Source organism: Rhinoderma darwinii, chromosome 11 (genome assembly GCF_050947455.1).
Source record: "Rhinoderma darwinii isolate aRhiDar2 chromosome 11, aRhiDar2.hap1, whole genome shotgun sequence".
Classification (NCBI taxonomy): Eukaryota; Metazoa; Chordata; class Amphibia; order Anura; family Rhinodermatidae; genus Rhinoderma; species Rhinoderma darwinii.
The window spans coordinates 83,628,399-83,653,973 of record NC_134697.1 but is presented as its reverse complement, the minus strand read 5'-3'; the positions used below and the strand labels follow the sequence as shown (position 1 = coordinate 83,653,973).

Sequence of the window (25,575 nt, the reverse complement as noted above, 5' to 3'; positions counted from 1 at the left end):
CACATATATGGTATCCCCGCGATCGTAACAACTTGACCAATAAAATGAACACATTAATTAAACCGCCGGATGAACGGCGTCCAAAGAAAACGCAAAAAACAACGGCAAAATTCTCTCTTTTCTCCCATTCCCCCCATAAAAAATAAAATAAAAGTTCATCTATAAGTCCTATGTACCCCAAAATAGTACTAATGAAAACTACACATTGTCCCGCAAAAATCAAGCCCACGTACGGCCACATCGACGGAAAAATAAAAAAATTACGCCTCTTGGAACGCGGCGATGCAAAAACAAGTAATTTTTTTCTAAAAGGGTTTTTATTGTGCAAACATAGAAAAAACATATAAAACCTTTACACATTTGGTATCCCTGTAATCGCGCCGACCCATAGAATAAAGTTAACATGTTATTTACGCTGCATAGTAAACGGCGTAAATTTATAACGTGAAAATTAATGCTGGAATAGCTGCTTATTTTCAATTCTCTCCTAAAATAAAGTTAATAAAAGTTAATCAATATGTTATAAGCATCTAAAAATGGTACAATTACAAAATACAACTCGTCCCGGAAAAAACAAGCCCTTATACGGCTATGTCGACGGAATAAAAAAAGAGTTACGACTCTTGGAATGCGACCGTGAAAAAACAAAAAATAATCCTTGGTCATTAACGTGCAAAATGGCCCGGTCATTAAGGGGTTAAAGTGAACTTTTCTTTGTTTACCCGGCTCCGGTGAGCTCAACGCATCACCACACACGTCAATGTTATCGCCATTGCAAGATCCAGACCTTCTTGCTGGAGCTGGGCAAACAAAGAGCGTTGGGAGACCCGGCAATCGCTGGCATGGAGCGCAAACTCCTTTTATTATAACATTGTCCTCCGATTTGAAAAATAAAGTATATGGGGTTGGAAAAACCCTTTTAATGGTTATTCTTGTTTCGGAAGTTTATGGCATATCCACAGGTTGTCCCATTCAAGTGAACGGGACAGGGCTGCAAACAAAAAGGAAATCCATGAAGTCTGCGGCGCTCGTACCAGCACCAAGCCCCTTTTAAATAGATGATCCGTGTCAGGTGCTGAGGGTAGGACCCCCACCGAACTAATATTTGCTCTATTTTAGGGATAGACCATCAATTTTATAATCCAGGGTAACCCCTTTACATTTTTCTGCTGTGACGGTTTTCACACTTTTGACATAAATAAAACCTGAATTATGCATTTTATAATACCGTGTTCATATATTTTCTGACACCTGGCACATAGTGAAAATAACACCCAGCAGTATACACAATTTTGCAGCAAAGTGTAACGTTTTACAAAAAAAATGCATAAGAATCCATGTTTGTTACAAAATCTGACCCAGGTAGTTAACAAGCGTTCATTGTGGATTTAATGTCTGGGTTGCAAAGAACAAAACGTGATTAGAAAAAAGCAGTAAATTAATTTTTAGATTTGTATTGAAAAAGTTAAAGCCGGATAATCTGACCTAGTTGGTGGGTACCGCTTTTGTCAGTTTGAAAAATGGTTCCAGTGCAAAGTTGGCTACATGAAAATAAAAAAGGTTGAATAGGTTAAGGGCATGTTCACATGGCATATGTTACAGGCTGTAAAATACAACGCTGATTTCTAGACAAAACAGCCACTTCAATTTGGAAATCAGATATTGGTTTTAAATTTTGCAAGCCTATTTGAAGAGTCTCTTACTTACTAAAATGGCACCTGTGTTCCCCGAAATGCATTGTAGTATTGAGAAAATGTTTAATTATAAGATGGCACATAGCAAATATCTTTGGATCTGTGCTAGAAGGGTGTCCCTTTTTTTTTTTTTTTTGTTTTTTCTTCCAGTTCTGGTTTCTATTCTCACGTTCTTGGAGTCCCTAAGCTTGACTGTATCACGATGCTGAAGGGTATACGACACTAGCCACATTTTCCAGTCATATGTGCATCATTAGTGTTGTGCCTAATCTAGCACAACATGCTAGTCAACCTCCACCTATACTGCTGACATAGTATCTGCCATTACTACCTCTTTGGGTACACTTCTGCCACACGCAATAAATGTCCTCTGATCCTATGTAGAGTCCTTGGAAAGAACAGATTATGTGCTAGTTCTTTGTATTGACCACTAATGTGTTTTTTTGTTTTTGTTCCCCCAACCTGAACAAGCCCAATTTTTCTAGCCTTTCATTGTAAGGGACACCTCCCATACCATTTAATAATTTTGTTGCCGCCTTTGAACCCACTCCGATTCTTCTATATCCTTTTTGTGGAGCCTAAAACTGAATTTCATATTTAAGATGTGACTCAAATGTAATATTACCCCTCTATAAATCCCTTTTATGGCCACAAGTTTTTATATCTCTTTATACACCCTAAAATCCTATTTGCTTTTGCAGCTGCTGCCTGACATTGAGCGCTACAGCTTGGTTTATTTGTAACCAGAATACCCAGGTCCTTCTCTTGTTCTGTTAACCTCCTGTTTTATTCCATTTAACCCCTTGATACCGAAGGTATTTTAAACCTTCATGACTGAGCAATTTTGTAAGTTTTTTTCCATCGTCTCATTCTGAGAGCTATAACTTTTTTTTTTATTTTTTAGTCGACATGGCTGTATAAGGCCTCATTCACACGGCAGGGTTTCCCGGCCGGGTGCCGGCCGTTCATAAATCGGCCGGCACCCGGCTGCATTAGGAATAATAGACCCCTAATGGGGCTATTCACATGACCGATTTTTTTGACAGCCGGGAAAACCGGCCGTCAAAAAATAGGACATGCTCTATCTTCGCCCGGGTACCCGGCCGCCCGGCTCCCATAGAAGTCTATGGGGCCGGGTAATACACGGCCATCACCGGGATGTGTCCCGAGTGATGGCCGGGTTTTCCGGCGCTTGCGCTCTATCTCCTCCTCCTCACAGCGCAGAGTGCATGTGAGGAGGAGTTGATGCCATTCTAACGAATGGCATCGCTGTACACGGTGTGGCAGGGCCGGGGTGTACAGCAGGTGGAGGGGAGCGCTGCGCTGGCTCCCTTCCCCTGCTTGTTTTAAAAGCACCCTGGCCCGGCGACACCTTCGATGGCGCCGCTAGCAGCTGCTGCTGCTGCTACTACTGTAGCGACGCCACTATAGCAGAGCGGGGAGGTATCTCCCCGCTCTGCTATGTGCTAGCCGCACTTTAGCTCCTTGAAGTTGCGCAATCCCCGTGTTTTCGGGGATTCCGCTCCTGGACAGAGCGCTTGATGTCTCTGTCCATATCTGGGCAGTGACATCAGGGGAAACTCCTGAAGCGGAATCCCCGAACACATGGGGATTCCGCTTCAGGAGTTGCCACTGATGTCACTGTCCGGATCTGCCCGGCACGGATGCAAAACTTAATGCAAACCGGCCGGGCAAAATGGCCGATTTTACCGGCCGACACTCTGGCTCGGGAACGACCCGGTCGTGTGAATCCCGCCTAAGGACTTCTTTTTTGCCGGACATGTATTTTATAATCGCACCATTTGGGGTACATATAATTTATTGATTAACTTTTTTCAGTGGGGAGTTGAAAAAAAAAAACACTGAAATTTTGCCCTTTTTTTGCATCTTAATTTTACGCCGTTTACCGTGTGGTATAAATAACATAACTTATTCAGCGGGTCATTAAGTTTTAGACGATACTAAATTGATATAGATTTTGTATGTGTTACACAGTAAAGACACTTTATTTTATTTTTTTTCAAAATTATTTGTTTGTGTAGCCATATTTTAAGAGCCATAACTTTTTTTTTTTTCTTTCATTTTTTTGACCGATGAAGTTGTATGAAGGCTTTTTTTTTTTTTGCGTGACGACTTGTAGCTTTTATTGGTACCATTTTGGAGTACATAGAGGTGCTAGAATATATAGATCACATAGAGGTGCTAGAAACTCATGGAGTACATATTTATCAAATGTTTTTGAAGGGAGGATGAACAGAAAACAGCAAATCTGGAATTTGTTTTTTATTTTATTTTTTTAAGCCATTCACCGTGTGGGTTAAATAATGTAATCGTTTTATAGTTGGGTTCATTACGGACGTGGCGATACCAAATGTTTAACTTTTTTCTTTTCAAATTTTTTTTTTCTCCCTTTTTTTTTTTTAAAAGAACCTTTTTTTCATAAAGTATTTTGTAAGGGAAAAAAGTGGGTTTTTAATTTTATTTTTATTTTTTTACTTTTTGACATTTTATTTATTTTAGACCTTTTTTAGTTTTATTTTATTTTTTTAGCCCTACTAGGGGACTTTGCTATGATCTTTTGATTGCTATTATAGTACTTGGCAATACTTCTGTATTGGAGTCTATTATTGCCTGTGTAAAACTAACAGGCAATCACCAAAGGCAGACCTGGGGGCCTTTGTTAGGCCCCCAGGCTGCCATAGAAACCATCGGCACCCTGTGATGCACGCCGGGTGCCAGTGGGGTGAGAGAGGGAGCTCCCACCCTCTAAAATCACTCAGATGCAGTGCTCTTTATTGAGGGGTTAAATATGATCGGAGACCACTGCTAGTGGTCTGAGATGGTTGCCCTGAAGCCCGAGGCTGTCCGCAGCACCCCGCACCATGCAGGAAAAGTTCTTAAGTGCCGACGTGAAAAGGTTATACTCCGGTCGTTCAGGGGTTATTGTATATGAATTAATACTATAATTGCGTCCTAGGTGCATTACTTCACATTCATCAACATTAAATTTGTTCTGCCGTGTTTTTGTCCATGCTGCAGCTTATCAAGGTCTTTCTGTAATATTTTATAGTCTAGCTGAATTTAGTATCATATGAAGTGTTTTTGTATTGTCAGCAAAAACGGACGCCTTGCTATCAATCCCCTAAAGGTCATTAATAAAGCGACTGCGCTAAAACCGACTCCGCTATTCTATTAACACAACGGGGTTCCTGTCACAACCTTTAGCAACGTTTCCGTCACCATTGAGATCAATGGCGAGGGAAACGGAAGCTAAGGCTTTAGTCTGCCTTTCCATTGAGGGGTTAACCCGACGGAAACCCTCAACGAAAGCTCAACATTGATGTGAACACAGCTGAACACCGATCCTTGTGGTTCCCCGCTGCCGACTTCATCGTATGTGTGTGAGAAACTGACTACTAATATGATTGCAATTCCTATAGTTGCTTTTGCACAAATGGAATACAAAAATAAATCTGTTTATTAAACTAAATTGACAAACCTTTAATACTGTGCTATTTTTTGTTTTACCATTATGGGGAAATTTTAAGCCAAGTTAAATCACCTTTCTGTTCCTCAGAAATATCTCATCTGAGCGCTCTGAAGCACGCAGGAAAATGAGAGAGTGCGAGGGACTGGTGGACTCTGTGGTGCACATTTTACGCTCGGAGGTGGGCCATGGACAAGCTGACAGCAAGGTGTGTCTTGATTTCACGTACATTATTTTGTCGTCTATGGCAGACTTTGTCTCTGTCCAAGGCCAGCTTAAATGGGTTGTCTACTGCGGGACAACTGATGACCTATCCACGGTTTTCAGTACGTGATCTGTGAGGGTCCAACACCCGGACCCAGCACCGTTAAGCCTCTCCGGCACCAGACGTACATGCCGGAAGCAGTTGGTTCCGGCCATGGAATAGCGGCCGAGCTTTAGTACTGCAGCTCTGCTCCTATTCAAGTGACTAGGAGCAGAGCTGCAGCACGGCCACTATGCTATGTACGGAGCCAACGGCTACCAGCTAAATACATCACATAATGGGCAATAACATCTGGTGCCCGCAGGGTCTGGGTGTGAGACCCACACCGATGATATACTGATGACCTATGCGGTGGATAGGTCATCAGTTGTCTGGTAGTGGACAACCCATTTAAGTCCTCCTGCACACGGCTGTAACGGAGTGCACGGTCCGTGATTTCGGCCTGGACGGGCAGCGGGCTGTCCGCAATCTTGAATCATGCACACACTTGTATTCATTTCAATGAGCTCGGATCGTATAATGACATGTCCTATATATATATATTTTTTGTGGTCTGGGCTCCAGACAATGCACGGACTGTGGAAACCATTGGTCCATAGCTTAACGTGTTTTATACTATTCACAATTGTGGATAGCATACGGCCACTTGCATGACGCCTTAGACCTGAGCTGCTCTGCTACTGACAACTGAGAAGGGAATAAGTTTGGCTGTAGGTAAGCCATGTTATTACACAAGACAGACTGCAGTGGAAAGCTGATCTTTCTGAAAAGTTAGGTGGAGAACTTCTTTAAATGGGGGAAGAAAAAGTTAAAGGGGTATTCCTATGGTTTTGATTTTCTTGTATCATGGAAATTTTACCCTTTTTCTCTATTTTGGGAGAAGCAACTACACACATTGCGATGACCTCGACTTCCTCACATCGGTCTACCAAATGCATTTTTCTGTTTCATTTATGGCGAGTTCTGGTATATCTATTATATTCTATTCATTAATGACATTATTTATTTTCCTCTAGCTTGTGGAGAACGTTGTCTGCCTCCTTAGGAATCTTTCTTACCACATCCATCGTGAGATACCACAGGCGGAAAAGTATCTAGAAAACCCTCCGACTGGGAATACTGAAGCACAGAATCCTAGTTGCTTTGGTGTACGTCGTGGTAAAGGTAAAGATGGCATCCTGAATTCTGACATGAATTGGGTGTTAGTCAAAGTTTTTTTTTATTTTTAGCACCTTTGTTAATGGAGAAGGGGAAAGGAGACTTGCCAGACCAAAACCTTGTCTTTCGCTATCTTAGTCTCTGATCACACGACTTGTATACAGTCAATAAAAAAATGCAAATGGATCCATTCGAAATAGATTTTTTAAAACAAAACGATGTACACCTTTTGAATGGAATTTTTTTATTTGGTCAAGGTGTTATTGAGAGCTTTTCTATATCGTCCTTTTCTGTATTATTTACTCTTATCGATTTCAGTCCAGCTGAACTGACGGCTTGGCTGAGAACGGGTGGTGCGTCTCTGGTGGTTGCAAGTGTAGAGGTTCCATAATTACATAGTTGATAAGGTTGAAAAAAAGACACCGGTCCATAAAGTCCAACCTATAGAGGTGCTAGAAACTCATCAGGCCGCGATCATTAAAGTGCTGCTACAGTTCACAACCTTGACCGCATTTAAGCCCACAAAAATTTACTCTGCACCCTGATAAGGGATGTCACGATGCCAGAATTTGGACTTTGATACCGATACTTCGTGTAGTATTGCGATTTCAATACCAAAACGATACTTTGCCAACAGTAATAAAAAAAAAAAAAATGTCCTTCCATTTTCTGATGTGAGGCGTGAGGTGTGATGATGAGTTTAACCTCCATGTGCCGCACATTACTAGTAACCCCATCATGTACCTCACACATTAACCCATTATGACTGAGGTACATGATGGGGTTACTATTAATGTGAGGCACATGGAGGTTAAATTCATCATCACACCTCGCGCCTCACATTAATAAGGAAAAAGTTTTTGTTTTTTTTTTTGTTTTTTTTTACAGCCTACACATCATAAACGACGCAAAAAAGTTGTTGTGCAGGTTATTACGGGCGCGCCAATACCGAATATGTGCATATTTTATGTATTGAGACTTATTTTAATGTTTATTGTAAAAAAAAAAAAAAAAGGTGTATGTGTATTTAATGTAACATTACTTTGTTTTGACTTTAGTTGTGAACTTTAATGTACTGGCATATATCCGATACATTAATAAAAAAGAATTAAAAAGTTACACCAAACAGACCCGCTGGCCTGTTTATTAAAAAAATAACATTTAACTCTAACCTCCCAAACTTTTTGTGCAAAGCCAACAAAAAAAAAGCAGCACAATTTCAGAACCTGCGATCTAAACCTGTATTGGCCACGTAAGCACCAAATATTTATCATTCTGTTTATATATTATCAGGCAAAAAGGCTTCTGAAGATCCTGCAGACACCGTGGATTTTCCCAAGAGAACAACACAAGCAGTAGGTGAGCTGCTTTTGCGGAGGTGTTTTTGTTTTTGATATTCTTGAAGGGTAATGTAAGGCCTCACTCGCACAACTGTTTTTTTTTTTTTTTTAAAGGGAATGTGTTACCAGCAAAACATGTTTTTATTTTTTTTAGTTAAACATTTAGTGTGTAGGTGATTAAACATTGTTCTAATTTTATTTATTTATTTTTTTCACGAGTCAGGAAATATTATAAATTAGATTCTAATTTATAATATTTCCCAGTGCTGGTCACTAGATGGAGCCATTCCCAAAATTGCAGCATTGCATGTGGTAAAGCAACCACATTGCTTTATGCTGCAAAATTGGGTAAAAAGCCCTCGCTCTAGTGAGCTCTGAGAATCCCCCCCTCCTTTATCCTGGCTAGTGCCGGGATAAACGAGGGGTTTGAACGGTCTAACCTCCTACACTGTGTGTCGCCATTTTTTGAGCTAACACACAGTGTAGAAGGTTTACATACAGTAGTAAACACACTGAAACACAAACATACATAGAAATCACTTACCTGCTCCAGTCGCCGCCGCTCCCTCCGGTCCGTCCGCTCCGTCTGCTGCCGCTGCTCCATGTGCACAAGTCCGGAAGCCGCGACCGGAAGTAGTAATCTTACTGTCCGGCCGCGACTTCCGGTCCACAGGAAAATGGCGCCGGACGGCGCGCATTTCAAATTGAACTGTGTGGGAGCGGCGCATGCGCCGTTCCCACACAGCGGCGTACACGATAGTGGATGGAACGGGCCCCGTTCGCAGTCCCTATGGGACTGGAGCTGCCGTATTCCATGTCTGTATGTGTCGTTAATCGACACATACAGAAATGGAAAAAAAAATGGCAGCCCCCATAGGGAAGAAAAAGTGTAAAAATAAAAAAAAGTAACACACAAACACACAAATGAATCCAAACTTTTTTAATAAAGCACTAACATCTTTAACATATTAAAAAAAAAATTTGGGTGACACTGTTCCTTTAAATCAGAATCTGTCGTTCAGACGATGCAGATTTTTTTTAATGCCAGATAAAAGTTTGTATAACTACTTTCCATGTCTGGTAGCCAAACACGTATTAGCTCCATTGAATGGGGCTGATCCGCAGCACGTAAAAATGGAAATCTGCTGGTATCTCTGCGGAATGAAGAAACAAAGACCATCACATGGACTGAACATAGAATAAAACGAGGCATCCGTTTACTGTAAAAACATGAAATGTGAATGTGTCTAGTCAATTTAACCTGGGTTGTGTGAACCAAGGCCGGCCCGCACTGATCATTTTATTGATCAGTAGAGCGCTCCTTAGGGTGAGTTCATGCGTAGCGGAATGGTCGCTGATTCTACAGTACCTGTCTCAGCCAAGTAATTCCATGCAATAGAGATCCTACTGCAGATGTTTTTAAAACCCCTCATGTGGCATGAAATAAGGGGTGAAAATCTGCTGCATTTCTGCAAGGGGTGAAATCTGCGGTAAAATAGAACACCCCTCTTACCTCGACCTAGTAACTTGGGTGACCCACACCATAGTCTGCTGCCAAGGCTATTCTTTGTGAACTCTGACCCTTGAACTGTTTATCTCCATGTTCCCTCAAGGAATTTATTATAGAAATAAACATATAGGGGTGAAATTAGGAGGGGAATGGTTGCAGGGCTGGAGCGCTCTTCTTGAACACTATGCATTCTCTCAGGACCGGCATTAGCTCTCTAGGGAGGGAACAGTCCGAGTCATCTCTATGAAGCCGTGACTGTTATGCAACCATGTCACGTTGGAAGTCAATGCTGGTTCCAGTAACGTATTGATAAGAACAGTTTTACTTTTATTCTACCTGTCAGTTCAGTTATGGTTGTTGTGATTGGGATAAAGTATGGAGGATCAACTCACCCTGTTATGTGATAGTGGGTAAAACGCTGAGTTTGTCCCTCACCTCTTAGGGGTCTTTAATGAAGTATGAGCTCACCAGTCTGTCAATTCTGCCACTTATTTATTATCAGAATTCATAACTAAACCTTACTATGGTAAGGCTCTGTTCACACTTGAGTTCAGTGGTTTCCGTCAAGCTTTCTACTATTTTTGCTGGCAAGAATATGAAATCTGCATCACTATTCCTGCGGTCAAAAATACTGGAAGCCCAATGGATTTTAAATACTGTAGATCCAAACTGACATTAAGGCCCTATGCAAATGGCCGTGCAGGTAATCACGGCCTGGAAGTCCACGGACAGCCACCCGCGGGTCGTGCACCCATATAAAAGTATGGGAGAACGGTTCCTGAGAAGCAAAAGATAGGACACGTACTATCCTTTACGGTACACTTCTATTGACGGACACCTTCCCCTGAATATACGGGAAGGTACCTGTTGTCAATAGAAGTGAATGGCTCCGTAATTCACTTCACAAAATAGTTTTTTTGTTTTTCTCCCCCCAGAGCTCTCTTTTTTTTCCGCTGTGGAAGTTCCATTCGAAAAACTGCACCACAACGTGGTGCTATTTTTCGGACAGAATGCATTGAAGGTTCCAGGTTAGATGCACTGCGTGATTTTTACACGACCCGTGGGAACCCAGCCTTACTCGCTTCACTTAAAACATTCAGTGATGCTTTCACCAGTGCAGAATGCACGGACCTACATCCAGGTCCATCTCTGTAGCAGTGATTTATTTTATTTTTTTCATCGCTTCTGCAGTAAAGTAAGGGCCCAGTGGCTTTCATAGGACAGCGATGTGTGCTCCTCCTTCGCCACTCTGGCTTTTAAAACTAGACCAAAATGAAAAAAAAAAATACAAGGCTCGCTTAGCAATTTTGTTTGAGAGATCGAATTCTCTTGCCACCTACATTTGACATAAATCCTTATTGCAGAAGACCATATTTGCCTAAACAAATGGGAAGTGTCCGTGGCAGGAAAAAAACCAGTTGGTTATTGTACTTTCCAGAAACTTTTGAGGTCCTAGAGACATTACTGAAGTTTTGGGGCCATTTTCAGAAGCCCCCACAGTCGCTGAAACAAAGGTAAAAAGCGCTCCGCTGAGTGCCCCGCGTCTCCGTTTCAGCACCAGCGCGGGTCTTGGCACCCGGACCCCCCACCGATCCAAATTTCTGATAGGTCTCTCTGACATTAGTACAGTTACGCTTTCAATCTTGTACATTTTCTTTTACTTAGTTGTTTCTTAGTGCCGGTAACCACACTCTCCTCTTTTCTGCAGGTTTTGAGCTTCTTTTCCAGCCGGAGATTGTGCGTCTCTACGTTTCGCTTGTTAAGTTATCTCGCACTCCTGCGGTGTTGGAAGCAGCAGCTGGTGCCATTCAGAACCTGTGTGCTGGCAGCTGGACGGTGAGTGCCCTTGACACGCTCTTTATCTGTCCATATGTATTTTTGCTATTCTGTTTGTTCCTGTAATTTATCATGAAAACTGATTTGTTTGCATGATTGTTGATTTAAAAGACCTAATACATTATAGAAAATGTTTTCTAGCATAACGTCACTCAACCTTTTAAGTTACAGGGTTGTCTCACAAAAGCCAACCCTGTTTAAAAATGTGTCGGTCCGACTTCTCTCACCCACAGCGATGGGCTGCGTCTGGGCACACTTCCCCTGCAGCGAGTGTAACGTAACATTACATGCTGGCCGTTCATTGTAAAGCATGGGATTTTCCAAAAGGACAAACAGACCTTGGTTGAAGAATAATCCAAAGGAGTTTATTTTAAGCATTCCTTCGTTCCAACAAAATGTAATTACGTGATGAAAAAGTCCTTAGTTTGTGTAACAGAATCCTTACATCTCAGGCTGTTGCAAATACAGAGACTCTCGGGTTAGCAGCACCAATCCACAATCTCCACAATCATCTACTACCACTGATTGCTGTTTAATGTCCTTTTATCAACTTAGAGTCTCTGTCCCCACATTATAAGTGTCCTGTCTCCTATATAAGGAGATCGGCGCTGTAATGTAGGTGACAGAAATGCTTTTTATTTAAAACGATCTATTTTCACAACGTTGGGAGCGATTTTGGTTTATGCTAATGAGCTTTCTTAATGCCCAAGTGGGCATACTTTTACTTTCGACCAAGTGGGCGTTGTACAGAGGAGTGTATGACGCTGACCAATCGGCATCATGCACTCCTCTCCATTCATTTACACTGCACTAGCGATATAGTTATATCACTGTGTGCAGCCTCATACACAAACCCTAACATTACTACAGTGTCCTGATAATGAGGCCGGACTGCAGGAAGGAGGGCGTTCTGGGTAAGTGATTTTTTTTATTTTTTCCCTGGCTTTGAGGCTTTTGCGGTGTAAACGCCACGAAAGTCGCATTACTTGGAAAATCATCAAAAACGCAGCGTAAATCGACATGTTGGGTGATTAAATTCCGCAACGCAGGTCAAGTTATTGACGTTTACGCTGCGGTTTTTTTCTGCAGCGGGGGTATGAGATTTACTAAATCTCATCCACTTTGCTGCTACTGTAAACGCTTCGGAATTTCCGCACACAATTACGTTGCGGAAATTCCGCAGCATTTACGCTACGTGGGAACCCGGCCTAACTTTTAATTAAGTTATCCATATTAACCCCTTAATGACCGGGCCTGAAAAGACCTTAATGACCAGCTCAATTTTTCTGTTTTTACCTCTCTGCATTTCAGCAGCCATAACATTTTATTTTTTCATTGACGTGGCTGTATGAGGCCTTGTTTTATGCGAGAGAAATAGTATATTTTTTTTCCCCACAGTTTGGGGGTAAAAATTTTTATTTTTCGGCATGAATATAGGAAAAAACGATTTTCGGAAAAGTTTTTTTTGTTTATTTTTTATCCGATTCACGTTTCACGCTAAATAACCCATTAGATTAATTCTTCAGGTCATTACGGTCGTGTAGATACCTAATATGCGTAGGTTTTTTTGTTTTTATTTAGTGTAGGGGTAATAAAGTGTATTTAATGCAAAATAAAGACTCTTTTTGGGATTTTTTTTATTTATTTGTTTTTGTTACTTTTTTTTTTTTTTTTTAAATCCCATTAAGGGATAACTTTATTTTTTACTTATAATGTATTAGCATACTTCTGTACGCTAATACATTACACTGTGTCACTATGAGACAGGCTGCTGATCGGGCAGCACATAGTGTGCCCGAACAGCAGGCACATGGAACAGACAGCCCTAGGGTCCTTTGTAGGTCCCCAGGGCTGACTGCAGAGGGATTCCCCAGTGTTTGATCGCATCACTGGAATCCCGGTGATGCAATCAAAGAGGGGAATTCCCTTTGATCATGCCGCGGTCACGGGCCGCGGTAATCCAAGGGTTAAACAGCTGGGGTCCGAATGTTTGCCGACCCCAGCTGTGTTCAGGAGGCTGCTCTAAGATCAGGAGCTGTTAGTTACAGCTCCTGTTTAGAGGACGAGCGCTCTCACGAGCGCTCATCAGCCTGATCTACAGCGACGCCAAAAGACGTCTCTGTAGACTAAGCACCCGCACCGCCTGACGTCAAAAGACAGTGGGCGGTCGGGAAGGTGTTAAAGATAAACTGTATGGACAAAAGTATTGGGACACATCTCTCAATCAGTAAATTCAAGTGTTTCATTCAGTCCCATTGCCACAGGTGTATAAAATCCAGCACGTCGCCATGCAGTGGTCTTTACAAACATTTGAGATAGAATGGGTCATTCTAAAGAGATCACTGAATTTGAGCCTGGTACTGTAACAGGACGCCGCCCTTGCAGCAAATCAGTTCGTGAAATATCTAGGAAGGAAGAAATTCCACAATCAACTGTGACTGATGATATTGCTAAGTGGAAGCGTTTAGGAACCACAGCAACTCCGCCACAAAGTGGCAGACCACGTAAAGTGGGGTCGCCGAGTGCTGATGCTCGTAGACTCAATAACTTCAGAGTTCCAAACCCTCCACTGGCATTAACATCATATTAACCCATGACATCGGTTTCTATGGCCGAGCAGCTGCATGCCAGCCTTACATCCCCAAATACAATGCCAAGCCTTAGATGGAGTGGTGTAAAGCCGCCGCCACTGGACTCTGGAAAAGTGTTCTGTGGAGCGACGAATCACGCTTATTGCTGATCTGTCTGCCTTAAAGGGAAACGGTCTCAAGCTTTAAAGCCACTAAATCACCAGCATGTGGGCATATTTGAACAGCATAGTGTTCAAATATGCCCACCTCAAAGCCGGCTGTTTTAGCAATAGTAAAATAACTTACAAGTTGTGAGCGGAGCCCGACATCGGGCGCATGCACATTGTGTGCATGAAGCCCAAAACAGTACACCTTGCCTTACCGCGCATGTGCAGTGTGTACTATCCTCCGCTTTGTGCGCCATGCGCATGTGCCCAATGCCTCCCCTGGACTGGTCTAAGTAACTTAAAATTTATTTTACAAACTATTGCGAAACTGCTGGTTTTAACGTGGGCAGGTTTGGAAGACTCATCCCAAACCTAGTGACATGTCCCCTTCAAAGTAAAATTGGAGAGTCCACTCATTCTAATAGACCAGAATACCATAAAATGCAAGGATATATTTTGGAGTAGAACCGTTTTAGAAGTGAAGATGAAGACCTAAAATCCAGCATGCTGAATCTTCAATCTAAATCTACATTCCTTAAAGACCAGACCACTTGTTTTTCATCTTCGTTTTTTCCTCCCCGCCTTCCAAAAGCCATAACTTTTTTTTTTTTTTTTTACTTCGTCATATGAGGTCTTGTTTTTTGTGGGACAAGTTGTAGTTTTTCATAGCACCATTTGTGGGGAAAAAATGGGCAGCAATGATCAGCACAGTGAGATCTCGCTGTGAATGACAGTTTGCAGCGTAATCTCGCGAGACTACGCATGCTATGCTGTAAATATCACAGAGACGGTACAGAAGTGTCAGGATTCTGAATAGACATGACGTCCCGGCTGGAGGGAATGTATGTTCATTGTCAGGACACTGCAGTAACGTTATAGTGTGTTTATGTGGCTGCACATAGCGATATAGCTATATCGCTATCTGCAGTGTACATGAATGGAGAGAAGTGCATGACGCTGATTGGTCACTGATTGGTCACTGATTGGTCAGCGTCATACACTTCCCTCCACAACGCCCACTTGGTCATATAGTAAAACACGCCCAGTTGTCCATTAAGAAACTCATTAGCATAAAGCTAATATAGGTCATAACTCTGTTAAAAAATGATAGTTTTTTCTAAATAAAAAAAACACCTCTGTAATCTACATTACAGCGCCGATCACATCTACAAGATAGGGCACTTATAATACGGTGACAGAGCCTCTTTAATCAAAAGATCAGGGCCACATGTAGGGTGTTTATTAGACCGGTACACGCAGCATAATAATTAAAGAGCGGTCTTTTCATTGTGGCACAAGCTAGGTACAACATATTGGACACGGAAATTAGGGCTGGGCAATTAATCAAAAAATCGAAATACAGCGCAATTAATAGACGTCCTCTTGCGAATTTCGGTTTTATCAATAATTTTTCCCAGTTTAAACTGTCCATCTTCAGGATTCAGATACAGTTGAATCCAGCGGTAGAGCAGGGGTACGTAAGATCCCTGCTCTACCATTCACTATGTATCGCCGGACACTAGGCAGTGATGTCATCGCGCCGGTCTGCACAGACCAGAAGAGCAGAGGGTTCTCCTCCACTCGTCATTGGAACGGGGTTAGGTGAGTGTGTACTATTCGGGGCAGCTGTGGGGGCATTATACAGCTTGGGGGCAGCTATGGGGAACTTTATACTTTGTAGGGTGCAGTTATGGGGGCATTATAGTGTGTGAAGGGCAGTTATAGGGGCATTATGGTGTATGTGGGCAATATACTGTGTGGGGGCAGTCAGGGGATATATTATATACAGAAGTATACAGCAGACTCTGGGGATAAATATTAATTCAATGGCATAGCATGCAAATAGGGGCCGGTGTATGCAAAAATAGGGTGTGTCCTAAATCGTTCAGTAATCGAGGTTACATGTTGAATTAATCGTGATTTTGATTTAGGTCATAATTGCCAAGCCCTACTGAAATGTCATATCTATGGAAAAATGTGACATTTCGGCCAGCAACCAATCCAGCAAAATCTGCACTAAAGCCAAATGGCGCGCTTCTCCTCCTTTTGAGCCCTATCGTGTGCCAGTCTATGACCACAAACAGAGTATTTTTGACAAATTTGGGGTGTTTTTTTTTTTTTTCGTTTTATTCCTTGTGAAAATTTAATAATTGTTAGCTGAAACTACGTCTTACTGGAATAAAATATGATTTTAAATTTTTACGGCCCCATACTAATAAATTTAGCAATAACCTGTGGGGTCAAAATGCTAGTTTCCTAAATGAAGTCCCTTCTCTCGAGTTTTCACTGTACTGGTACCTCTGGGGATGTGCAAATGCTACATGGCGCCCAGAAACCAATCCAGCAAAAATCTAAGCTCCAAAAGCCAAATGGCGCTCCTTCTCTTCTGAGCCCAAATATGTGCTCAAACAGCAGTGCATGCCCACATATGGGGTATTTCCATACTCTGGAGAAGTTGCTTTACAAATCTTGGGGGTCTTTTTCTCCTTTTTTAATTTGTTGAAAAAAATGAATTAAGTAAACCAAAAGCTATGTAGTGTTGGAAAAAAACAAATATTTTCATTTTCATTGTGCAATTCTAAGAAAATCTATATGAAATGTTAAATACTTTTGTGACAAAAGTATAGTAGGTATGCTACCTTTATTGGCTAACCATAAAAGTTCTATATGCAGCTTCCAGAGCGCAGAGGCTCCTTCAGGCAAGTTAACTTCATTTGTTAAGGGGCCTCTGTGCTCTCAAAGCCGCATATAAAATTTTTATGGTTAGCCAATAAAGGTATCATACCTATAATACTTTTGTCACAAAAGTATTTAACATTTCATATTGTCTCTGGCTAAGGCCTCATGCACACGACCGTATTTTTTCCTACCCGTAAATACTGGCATAAATACGGGTCCGGTGTCACACGTATTCGACACGTTTTGCACCAGTATTTACGGGCCCGTGCCTGTAAATATGGGTCCGGTGTCACTCGTATTCCACCCGTATTTACGGGCACGTTTTTGGCTGCAAAATTACACTGCACTAATCGGCAGACCCTTCTCTCTATCAGTGCAGGATAGAGAGAAGGGACAGCCCTTTCTGTAATAAAAGTTAAAGAAATTCATACTTACCCGGCCGTTGTCTTGGTGACGCGACCCTCTCTTCACATCCAGCCCGACATCCCTGGATGACGCGTCAGTCCATGTGACCGCTGCAGCCTGTGATTGGCCTGTGATTGGCTGCAGCGGTCACATGGGCTGAAACGTCATCCAGGGAAGTCGGGCCGGATGTCGAGAGGGACGCGTCACCAAGGCAACGGCCGGGGGACTGGACTGGAGGAAGCAGGAAGTTCTCGGTAAGTATGAACGTCCTTTTTTTTTTTTTTTTTTTTTTTTTACAGGTTGCTCTATATTGTGATCGGAATTCACTGTCCAGGGTGCTGAAAGAGTTACTGCCGATCAGTTAACTCTTTCAGCACTCAGGACAGTGACTATTTACCGACGTCGCCTAGCAACGCTGCCGTAATGACGGGTGCACACACACGTAGCCACCCGTCATTACGGGAGCTCCATAGACTTCTATGGGCTGCCCGTGCCGTTATTACGGCCTGAAATAGGACATGTTCTATCTTTTTCAACGGCACGGGCACCTTCCCGTAAGAAAACAGGAAGGCACCCGTCGCCAATAGAAGTCTATGAGCCCGTTATTACGGGCCGTAATTACGACCCGTAATAAAGGGTGTTTTTACGGTCGTGTGCATGAGGCCTAACACGTTATTACACTATTTTTTTACTGTTCTTTAAGAAAATGTAGAGGTGTAGTATGCCAAATGTAGTCACTTTTTTGGAGTTTCCACTGTACTGGTACCTTAGGGGCTTTGCAAATGCGACATGGTGCCGAGAAACCAATCCAGCAAAATCTGCACTCTAAAAGCCAATTGGCGCTTCTTTGGCCTACCGTGTGCCAAAATAGTTTTGCCCACATATGGGGTATTTCTGTACTCTGAAGAAATTGCTATACAAATGTTGGGGTGCCTTTTTTTTATTTTTTTTATTTTTTTGCTAAAATGATATTTTGTATGAAAAAAATTAAATATTTCATAATCACGGCCCAATTCTAATAACATTTATGAAACTCCTATGCGGTCAAAATGCTCACTACATCCCTAGATTAATTCCTTGTGACATGTAGTTTCCAAAATGGGGTATTTTTGGTGGGTTTTACCTTGTGGCACCACAAGACCTCTTCAAACCTGACATGGGGCCTAAAATCGAATAAAGAGGCCTCAAAATCCGCTAGGTGCTCCTTTGCTTCTGAGGCCGGTGTTTTAGGACACTAGGGCCACATGTGGGATATTTCTAAAAACTGCAGAATCTGGGCAATAAATATTGAGTTGCGTTTCTCTAGTAAAACTTTCTGTGTTACAGAAAAAATTAATAAATAAGGAATTTCTGCAAGATAAATAATTTGTAAATTTTTCCTCTACTTTGCTTTAATTCTTGTGAAACGCTTAAAGGGTTAAACTTTCTAAATGCGGTTTTGAATACATCGTGGGGTGCTTTTTTTAAAAAAAAAAATGAGGTGGTTTATAGGGGGTTCTAATGTATGGGCCCCTCAAAGCCACTTCAGAACTGAACTGGTCCCTAAAAAAAAAAATAGGCTTTAGAAATTTTCTTGAAAATTTTAGAGATTTTTGCTAAATTTAGAAGCCTTGTGATGTCCGAGAAAAATAAAAGGACTTTCAAAAAATGATGCCAACATAAAGTAGACCTATGGGAAATATTTATTCGGAACTATTTTTGTGTGGTATAAGTATTTGTCTTAAAGGGGTTTTCCAGTCCCTAAAAGTTGATGGCCGATCAGCTGTCTTGAAGGGGGTGCAGCGCTAGTCTGAGCGCTGGCTCCGCATAATTTCTACTTGCTCACTGAATCGTCAACACAGATGTAGCGGCGATTCACAGTATTGCAGACTTCTCCCATTGAAGTGAAATTGTCTCAAAATGTGTGCTTTGCACAACTATGCAATGAATGTATCGACCAAATTTTACCTCTGACATAAAGAACAATGTGTCACGAGAAAACACTCTCAGGATTGTATGGATAGGTAGAAGCATTCCAAAGTTATTATCACATAAGGTGACACATGTCAGATTTGAAAAATGAGGCGGTCAGGAAGGTTAAAAGTGGCTGTAGAGGGAACGGGTTAAAGTCCTGGTTTATGGCACAGTCATATATCATAACCACTGTAACAAATCACTGGTTTCTCGTTAATAAAACTCTCATTGCCTATACTGCCGTTCCTCTTTTCACTTTCTATAAAAATGGCAAAATTCATTTGTTTAATTTGTGCATCGTCCTGAAATCCATTCACCGTTTTATATATCATTCTCTTAAATTTGCCTACTTGGCTCTACGGCTTTCTGACTCGTCTGCAATGTTCCTTCACATTGCTGCATTGATACTATATTATTAAGGTCCAGTTTTTTGTGCGCGGCTCCTAACTGCAGGACGTTAAAGACTTTCAATAGGCTACAAGGAGTTTAAAGCACAAGCTCACGTGGCCTTCAGTCTTGGCGTTCAGAATTTTGACTAACCACCATTTTCTCAGAACGTATGGAGTTGAAGATTCTGAGCTCCAGAAATGTTATTGTCGTCTGGCAATACTTAGGTCGATTTGTACTTTAAATGGATAGTCTGATTTAGAAATTCTATTTTTTGAATAAAAGGAATTCCGAATTTTATAATTAGCCAGGGCAAGGAGCCTCTCTTGTTTTGGGGGACTCGGCACGTCTATGCATTACACATCCGGCGCTTAGCACGCCTGTCCTATATTTATGCTGCCTGGTCTATCACTTATTAGGTAAAGCACCATAGTTTGAGAACTAACTTTTTAGTTTTAGTTATGGTGCAATGGAGGGGAGGACTTGAGTCCAATGATCTTCATACTACCCCCCCCCCCCCCCCACCCCAGTTGCTGATAGATATTTTTCTCCCTATGCACAATAATAGAGAGAAAAGTGTCAATCAGCGTGTCCGTCACTACTTTATGCCACCAGGGCAGCATATATAAATGACAGATCCTCTTTAAATTTCAATAGGTGCTGCGAAATGCTTATTTCTCCTTTCGCGGCGCTTCAGTGAACGTTTGCTGCAGACTACAGCTGATCTACTCATCAGTATCAAAAATGGAGTCAAACACATTTGCTTTGTGATTTTTATAAAGTTTGTTTTGTTTTCTGTGGTCTATACCGGTGTTTCCCCACTCAAGACCTTCAGTACCCCCAAGAGGCCATGATTTAAGAAAATCCCATAGAGTTACTGTGCTGACCACATTCACCTGTGTAGTACTAAGGAAATTTTGAGAATGTGGCCTATTGAGGATACTCTGGTCGGCAGATATCTAAATACGGCGTGATACATGAGACCACAGCATCCAGCCATAATTGTGTATACTACCTGTTATTCCTCTTTTATATTGTGTATTTGGATGAGGATTGGTGTGTTCTCTATTTGGCTTCCTGTATACACTGTCAGCGTGCTTGCACTATGTTTGACGTTTTGTGGTGTGCGCTTTCGCAGTATGGCCGCTGTATTCGTGCTGCTGTCCGTCAGGAGAAAGGTCTGTCGTCACTTGCTGATCATCTGACCCATGAGAGTGAGCGTGTTGTACGTGCCATTTGCGGAGCACTGCGCAACCTTTGTGGAGACGGCCGGAACAGAGAGCTGATAGGTGAGGCAGTGGGATGTGATACATGCCAGACATTTACCATATATTAGAAGATAACATGATTAAAAATAAAATTCAAGCGGACAAAGCTTGTTGGGAAGATTGGGTGAAATTGATTTCCTCCTTTTTTTTACTTTCTCCCCCTTATTGCATTCAGGTAAACATGCTCTGAGCAGCCTGGTGGCGCGTCTACCCAGTTCTCAGTCTCCTATGGTTTCAGAGGATACAACGGTTGCTATACTGAGCACTATTCAAGAAGTTCTCACCGGCAACTTGGAGGCCGCTAAGAAACTGCGAGAGAGCCAAGGAATTGAGAGGCTTGGACTTATTAACAAGGGAGGGTGAGTACATTGCGGCGTTACAATCCAGAATCCGGATTTATTTATTTTTACCTGTCCTTGATGTAGAATAAAAGCATTTTTTACTAAAATTGCGACCAGTTCTGTAAATATTAACCCTTTCGCAACATGTAGAATGATCACTTAGAATTGAGTGACGTCCACAGGAGTGACACTTTGTTGCTGCGTAGCGCTGTAGGGTAAATTGTAAATCTCGATCTCCAGCCTTAAAAATACATTCTCCATAGGTTTCATGCTAGAATCTTATATGGCTAAATGGGTCATTTTAACAGGTTTCCATTTTTAAAAAATTTTGGTATTTTTGTGTTTTTCTGTATTAAGGTACAGGTTACAGTAATATATTTTCCTACCACAGCGAGAAAAAAACCACGGATGAACATAGCCACAATCATTATTTCTACCAATTCTATAATTAACGTTGACCTTTACTCTGTTCGTAGTGGACGCTCCGAGAGGGAGATTCGTGCTGCTGGTCTCTGCTTACAGACTGTGTGGGGTTTTAAGGAGCTCCGGAGACCACTAGAGAAAGAAGGTTGGAAGAAGAGTGACTTTCAGGTACTGGTGATGATTAGAACTGCATTACTTACTTGTGCGACAAATCTTGTGTGCGTATACCACAAGCCGGCCTCCTAATGATGCTCAATACAGCTGACTTTGTAACGTTTTAGTTTGACCATGGAGTTCTAATGCTTTCACACTGCATTTGTAGTGTTCGTTTGCCCTATGCATTGGGAAAGCTCCTGGCACATACATCAAACATATCCACCTGATTCACCTGATCCGCCGGATTCACCTGACCGAGGCCAAGAAAGTCCTTTTGTCCATCGGACTGGTGTACATTGGTATTCCTTTTCTGTTGTATGGAGCGCTATCACATATGGCTGCACTATTCAATACAGAGGAATCCATTAAAAGAAATACACTGTGCTATATACGTTCTTTAACATATCAGCCTATGAGCGATGTATTTCACTGTATATGCCCATACCTCCCGACGTTTAACTCAGAGGGACTCCGCAAATGCAGTATGAAAATAGTCTTGAAGGGGTTTTCCACTATCGCACCACTGATGACCTATCCACCGGATGAGTCATCAGTATGTGATCGGTGCGGGGACGCACGCACGCACGTGAGGAGAGATGTGTCCTGTACCTTACCTTGGGGTGGAGGGCTGGCTTTGTAGAATAGGATTGGTTGATATCAGGCCTGTCTGATCTATAGACATATTGTCTGGATCTGCTAACAAAACTCCTGTCTATATTCTGGTTTACACAACTGAGATCAGCCTCTTCCTGGGATGTTCCAAAAGCATTTTTTTTTTTGTGCAGAATGTCAAGACAATTGATGCAACCATGAAAAAATGCAATGGAAAAAATGCGTCTAAAACAAAGTATATCCTCTAGAAATATTGTACATAAGATGCCATTGTGCTCATTTTAAAGTGCTAATTTATTATGGCAATACCCATTGATTATCACATAACAATGTCAATATCTCCAATTCCTCCCACCCTTCCATTATTAGGTGTCTCTTGCAGGCTCAAAGCAGGCTCCAGGATTTGATGACAGCACTCTCCCGCTCATTGAACGAACACAGAGGAATGGTAGGTGACTAAAAAAGTCAATCGATACAAAAAAGTCAAGTGCCGCTTGCATAAGCTCTTTGCTTGGAGAAACTTTCCAACAAACTTGAAAATAGACATATGAGAAGTTGGAGCAGTGGTGTAAGATAACTGGTAATTATGGTGTGGTCATCCCTAAAGTTATTTATCAACATGGCAGCACTTCTTGTCGCCTTTGAATAAAGAGTTGCTGCAACTTAGAAAAAAAATGTCACAAGCCACAAAAAAAAAAAAGCGCTATCGGAAAGGGCTTCCCATAAAACACAGTACCAGAATCTGAGACAGCGCCATACGTATATTACAGCGGACGCCTTGCTGTAACGGCCAGGATTGGAGCAAGCCTCCAATCTGGCCAATTAACCCTTTTAGATGCTGCGGTCAATAGCCATGGTTGCTATAATCATCCCAGCGACTGTTCTAATACAATGCACTACGTAGGTAATGCAGTGTATTAGAATAGCGATCAGGGATACAGGCCTTGAAGGCGTACTGACCCGTCAAATGAAGTTAACATATCATTCATACTGTACGGGGAACACCGTAAAAAAAATTAAATAAAAAAAGCATTCCTGAAACGCTGTTTTTTGGTGACTTCCCATGAAATGGAATAAAATGTGATAAAAAATGCGCATGTCCCCAAAAATTGTACCATTAAAAACTACAGCTCTTCCCACAAAAAAGGCAATCATGCGGCTATGTGGAGGGAATAACAAAAAACAGTTTTGGCTCTAGTAAGGTGGGGGTGAAAAAAAACACCTTGATATGAAGGCCAGAGGAGAACGTTCCTTCAGGTTCAAAAGCCCTTATATTTGGGAACCAGGAAGGGGAGGGACCAAGCACATCTGCTGGAAGCGAAAGTGCCCGTATTATACAAGGGCAGCACTTTACCAGCAAAGTTTCCCAAATTACAAAGGAAGAAAGGTCTTAGAAAGGTGAAGATTGTGTTCCAAAAGGGGGATAAGAAAATATACCATGTTCTTGAAAATGTGAAAAATTGCGGCTAAAGTTCTAAGCCTTGTAACTTTCAAGAAAAGTAATCGGATGTTCAAAAAATGATGCCAACATACAGTAGACATATCGGAAATGTTAACCAGTTAGTAAGTTGTGTGTGGTATTACTGTCGTACAAACTAATTTTTCCAAATTTTCTCTACTTTTTGTGTTTTACACGAACACAATGTATCGACCAAATTTTACCACTAACATAAAGTACAATGTGTTACGAAAAAGTAATCTCAGAATTGCTTTGATAAGTAAAAGTTGTTACAATTGTTTAACCGCAAACCGGGACGTGTTCGATTTTGAAAAATTGGGCTCTGTCAAGAAGGTCAAAACTGACTGTAGTGAAAAAGGGTTAATATATGTCCATTTGTAGTTTTTGGGTGAAAATCCTCATCTGCAATAATACGTTTAGTATGTAGAGTAGTAATCCCGTAGTCCTAGAAATATGCCTGAGGGTATGATCACACGGCCTATTTACGGACGTAATTCGGGCGTTTTTGCCCCGAATTACGTCCGAAAATAGCGCCTCAATAGCGCTGACAAACATCTGCCCATTGAAAGCAATGTGCAGACGTTTGTCTGTTCACACGAGGCGTAATTTACGCGCCGCTGTCAAATGACGGCGCGTAAATAGACGCCCGCATCAAAGAAGTGACCTGTCACTACTTTGGCCGTAATTGGAGCCGTTATTCATTGACTCCAATGAATAGCAGCGCCACTTACGTCCGTAATGGACGCGGCGTTCAAGCGCCTGCACATGCCGTTACGGCTGAAATTACGGGGATGTTTTCAGGCTGAAACATCCCCGCAATTTCAGCCGTTACGGACGCCCTCGTGTGAACATACCCTTACGCTGCCTACCCCTCTTAATGCACCAAACACTACATCATCGATGCAGGAATCCACCGCTTTCTTGGGATCTAGAGCATGTTCTAACCGCATATTGCTGCAATCAATTTTACAAGTTCTTTCATAATTTCACAAATAAGGCTTCATGCACACGGCCGTGCCTGCAATCACAGGCTGCGATTGCAGGCACGGACTGCCGCCCGCATTCTTTGTATGGGAGCATGGCCTCTAAAGCGCAAAAGATAGGACATATCGTCCTAGCTCTTGTGGTACACTTCTACAGCCCGGACACCTTCCCGTAAATAAATGGGAAGGTGTCCGTGGACAACAGAAGTGAATGGGTCCGCAATTACGGAGGATTTATACGGTTGTGTGCATGGGGCCTAACAGATGCAGAAGAGTGTTTATTTTTATAAAGAAAAATGTCACTATTTTTGTGTTTTTTCTAGATAAAAAGATGGAGAATGTTGACATTCCTTTGAATGACCTCAGACCAGGTATAATATAATATAATATAGTAATTATTTGGATGTTTTCATTTTATCTGATACGTTTTTTTCCTTCCGATTTTTAGTCTGAAATGAGCAACCTTAACTCCTTAGTAACCAGGTCAAATTTTGACCAAAGATTGGAACAAAATTTAGATTTCGCATCATTGTATACTGTATTTATTTTTTCTTTAACAAAACTGCGTGAGGCTTTGCGCTCTGTGGGACCAGTCCTACGTTACATAGGTGCCATGTTTTCTCGTATACACTCGCTTTCCATTTTTATTATTGTGACAAAATGCAGACAAAAGCTATTCCGCTGTCATTTTTAGTCTTTATTTTTTATGACGTACCCAACAAATGTTCTAAATTATAGAGGGGAAAAAAAAGGAAAAAGTCTAGTTTAACAAATCTCAGCCACTGGAAATATTCTGCAAAGAATGCGTGCGTAAATTCACCTGCGTTTTAGAATTATAAATCCCCAGTAGGTCCATTTATTTTGTGGAATTGCAGTACATTT

General features: G+C 41.7%; 1 protein-coding gene across 6 annotated transcripts in view; it reads left to right on the top strand.

Annotated features, from left to right (window-relative positions):
• LOC142663298 (catenin delta-1-like) overlaps positions 1–25,575 on the top strand; it is a 77,185-nt gene that overhangs the window by 42,150 nt on the left and 9,460 nt on the right. For all 6 annotated transcript variants that reach the window (XM_075841875.1, XM_075841871.1, XM_075841874.1 and 3 more), the window contains 9 exons: positions 5,272–5,389; positions 6,463–6,610; positions 7,898–7,963; positions 11,163–11,290; positions 20,590–20,740; positions 20,895–21,078; positions 21,537–21,651; positions 22,621–22,699; positions 25,017–25,064. In XM_075841875.1, the coding sequence (XP_075697990.1) occupies positions 5,272–5,389; positions 6,463–6,610; positions 7,898–7,963; positions 11,163–11,290; positions 20,590–20,740; positions 20,895–21,078; positions 21,537–21,651; positions 22,621–22,699; positions 25,017–25,064 (1,037 nt within the window). The remainder of the gene's footprint in view (positions 1–5,271; positions 5,390–6,462; positions 6,611–7,897; positions 7,964–11,162; positions 11,291–20,589; positions 20,741–20,894; positions 21,079–21,536; positions 21,652–22,620; positions 22,700–25,016; positions 25,065–25,575) is intronic.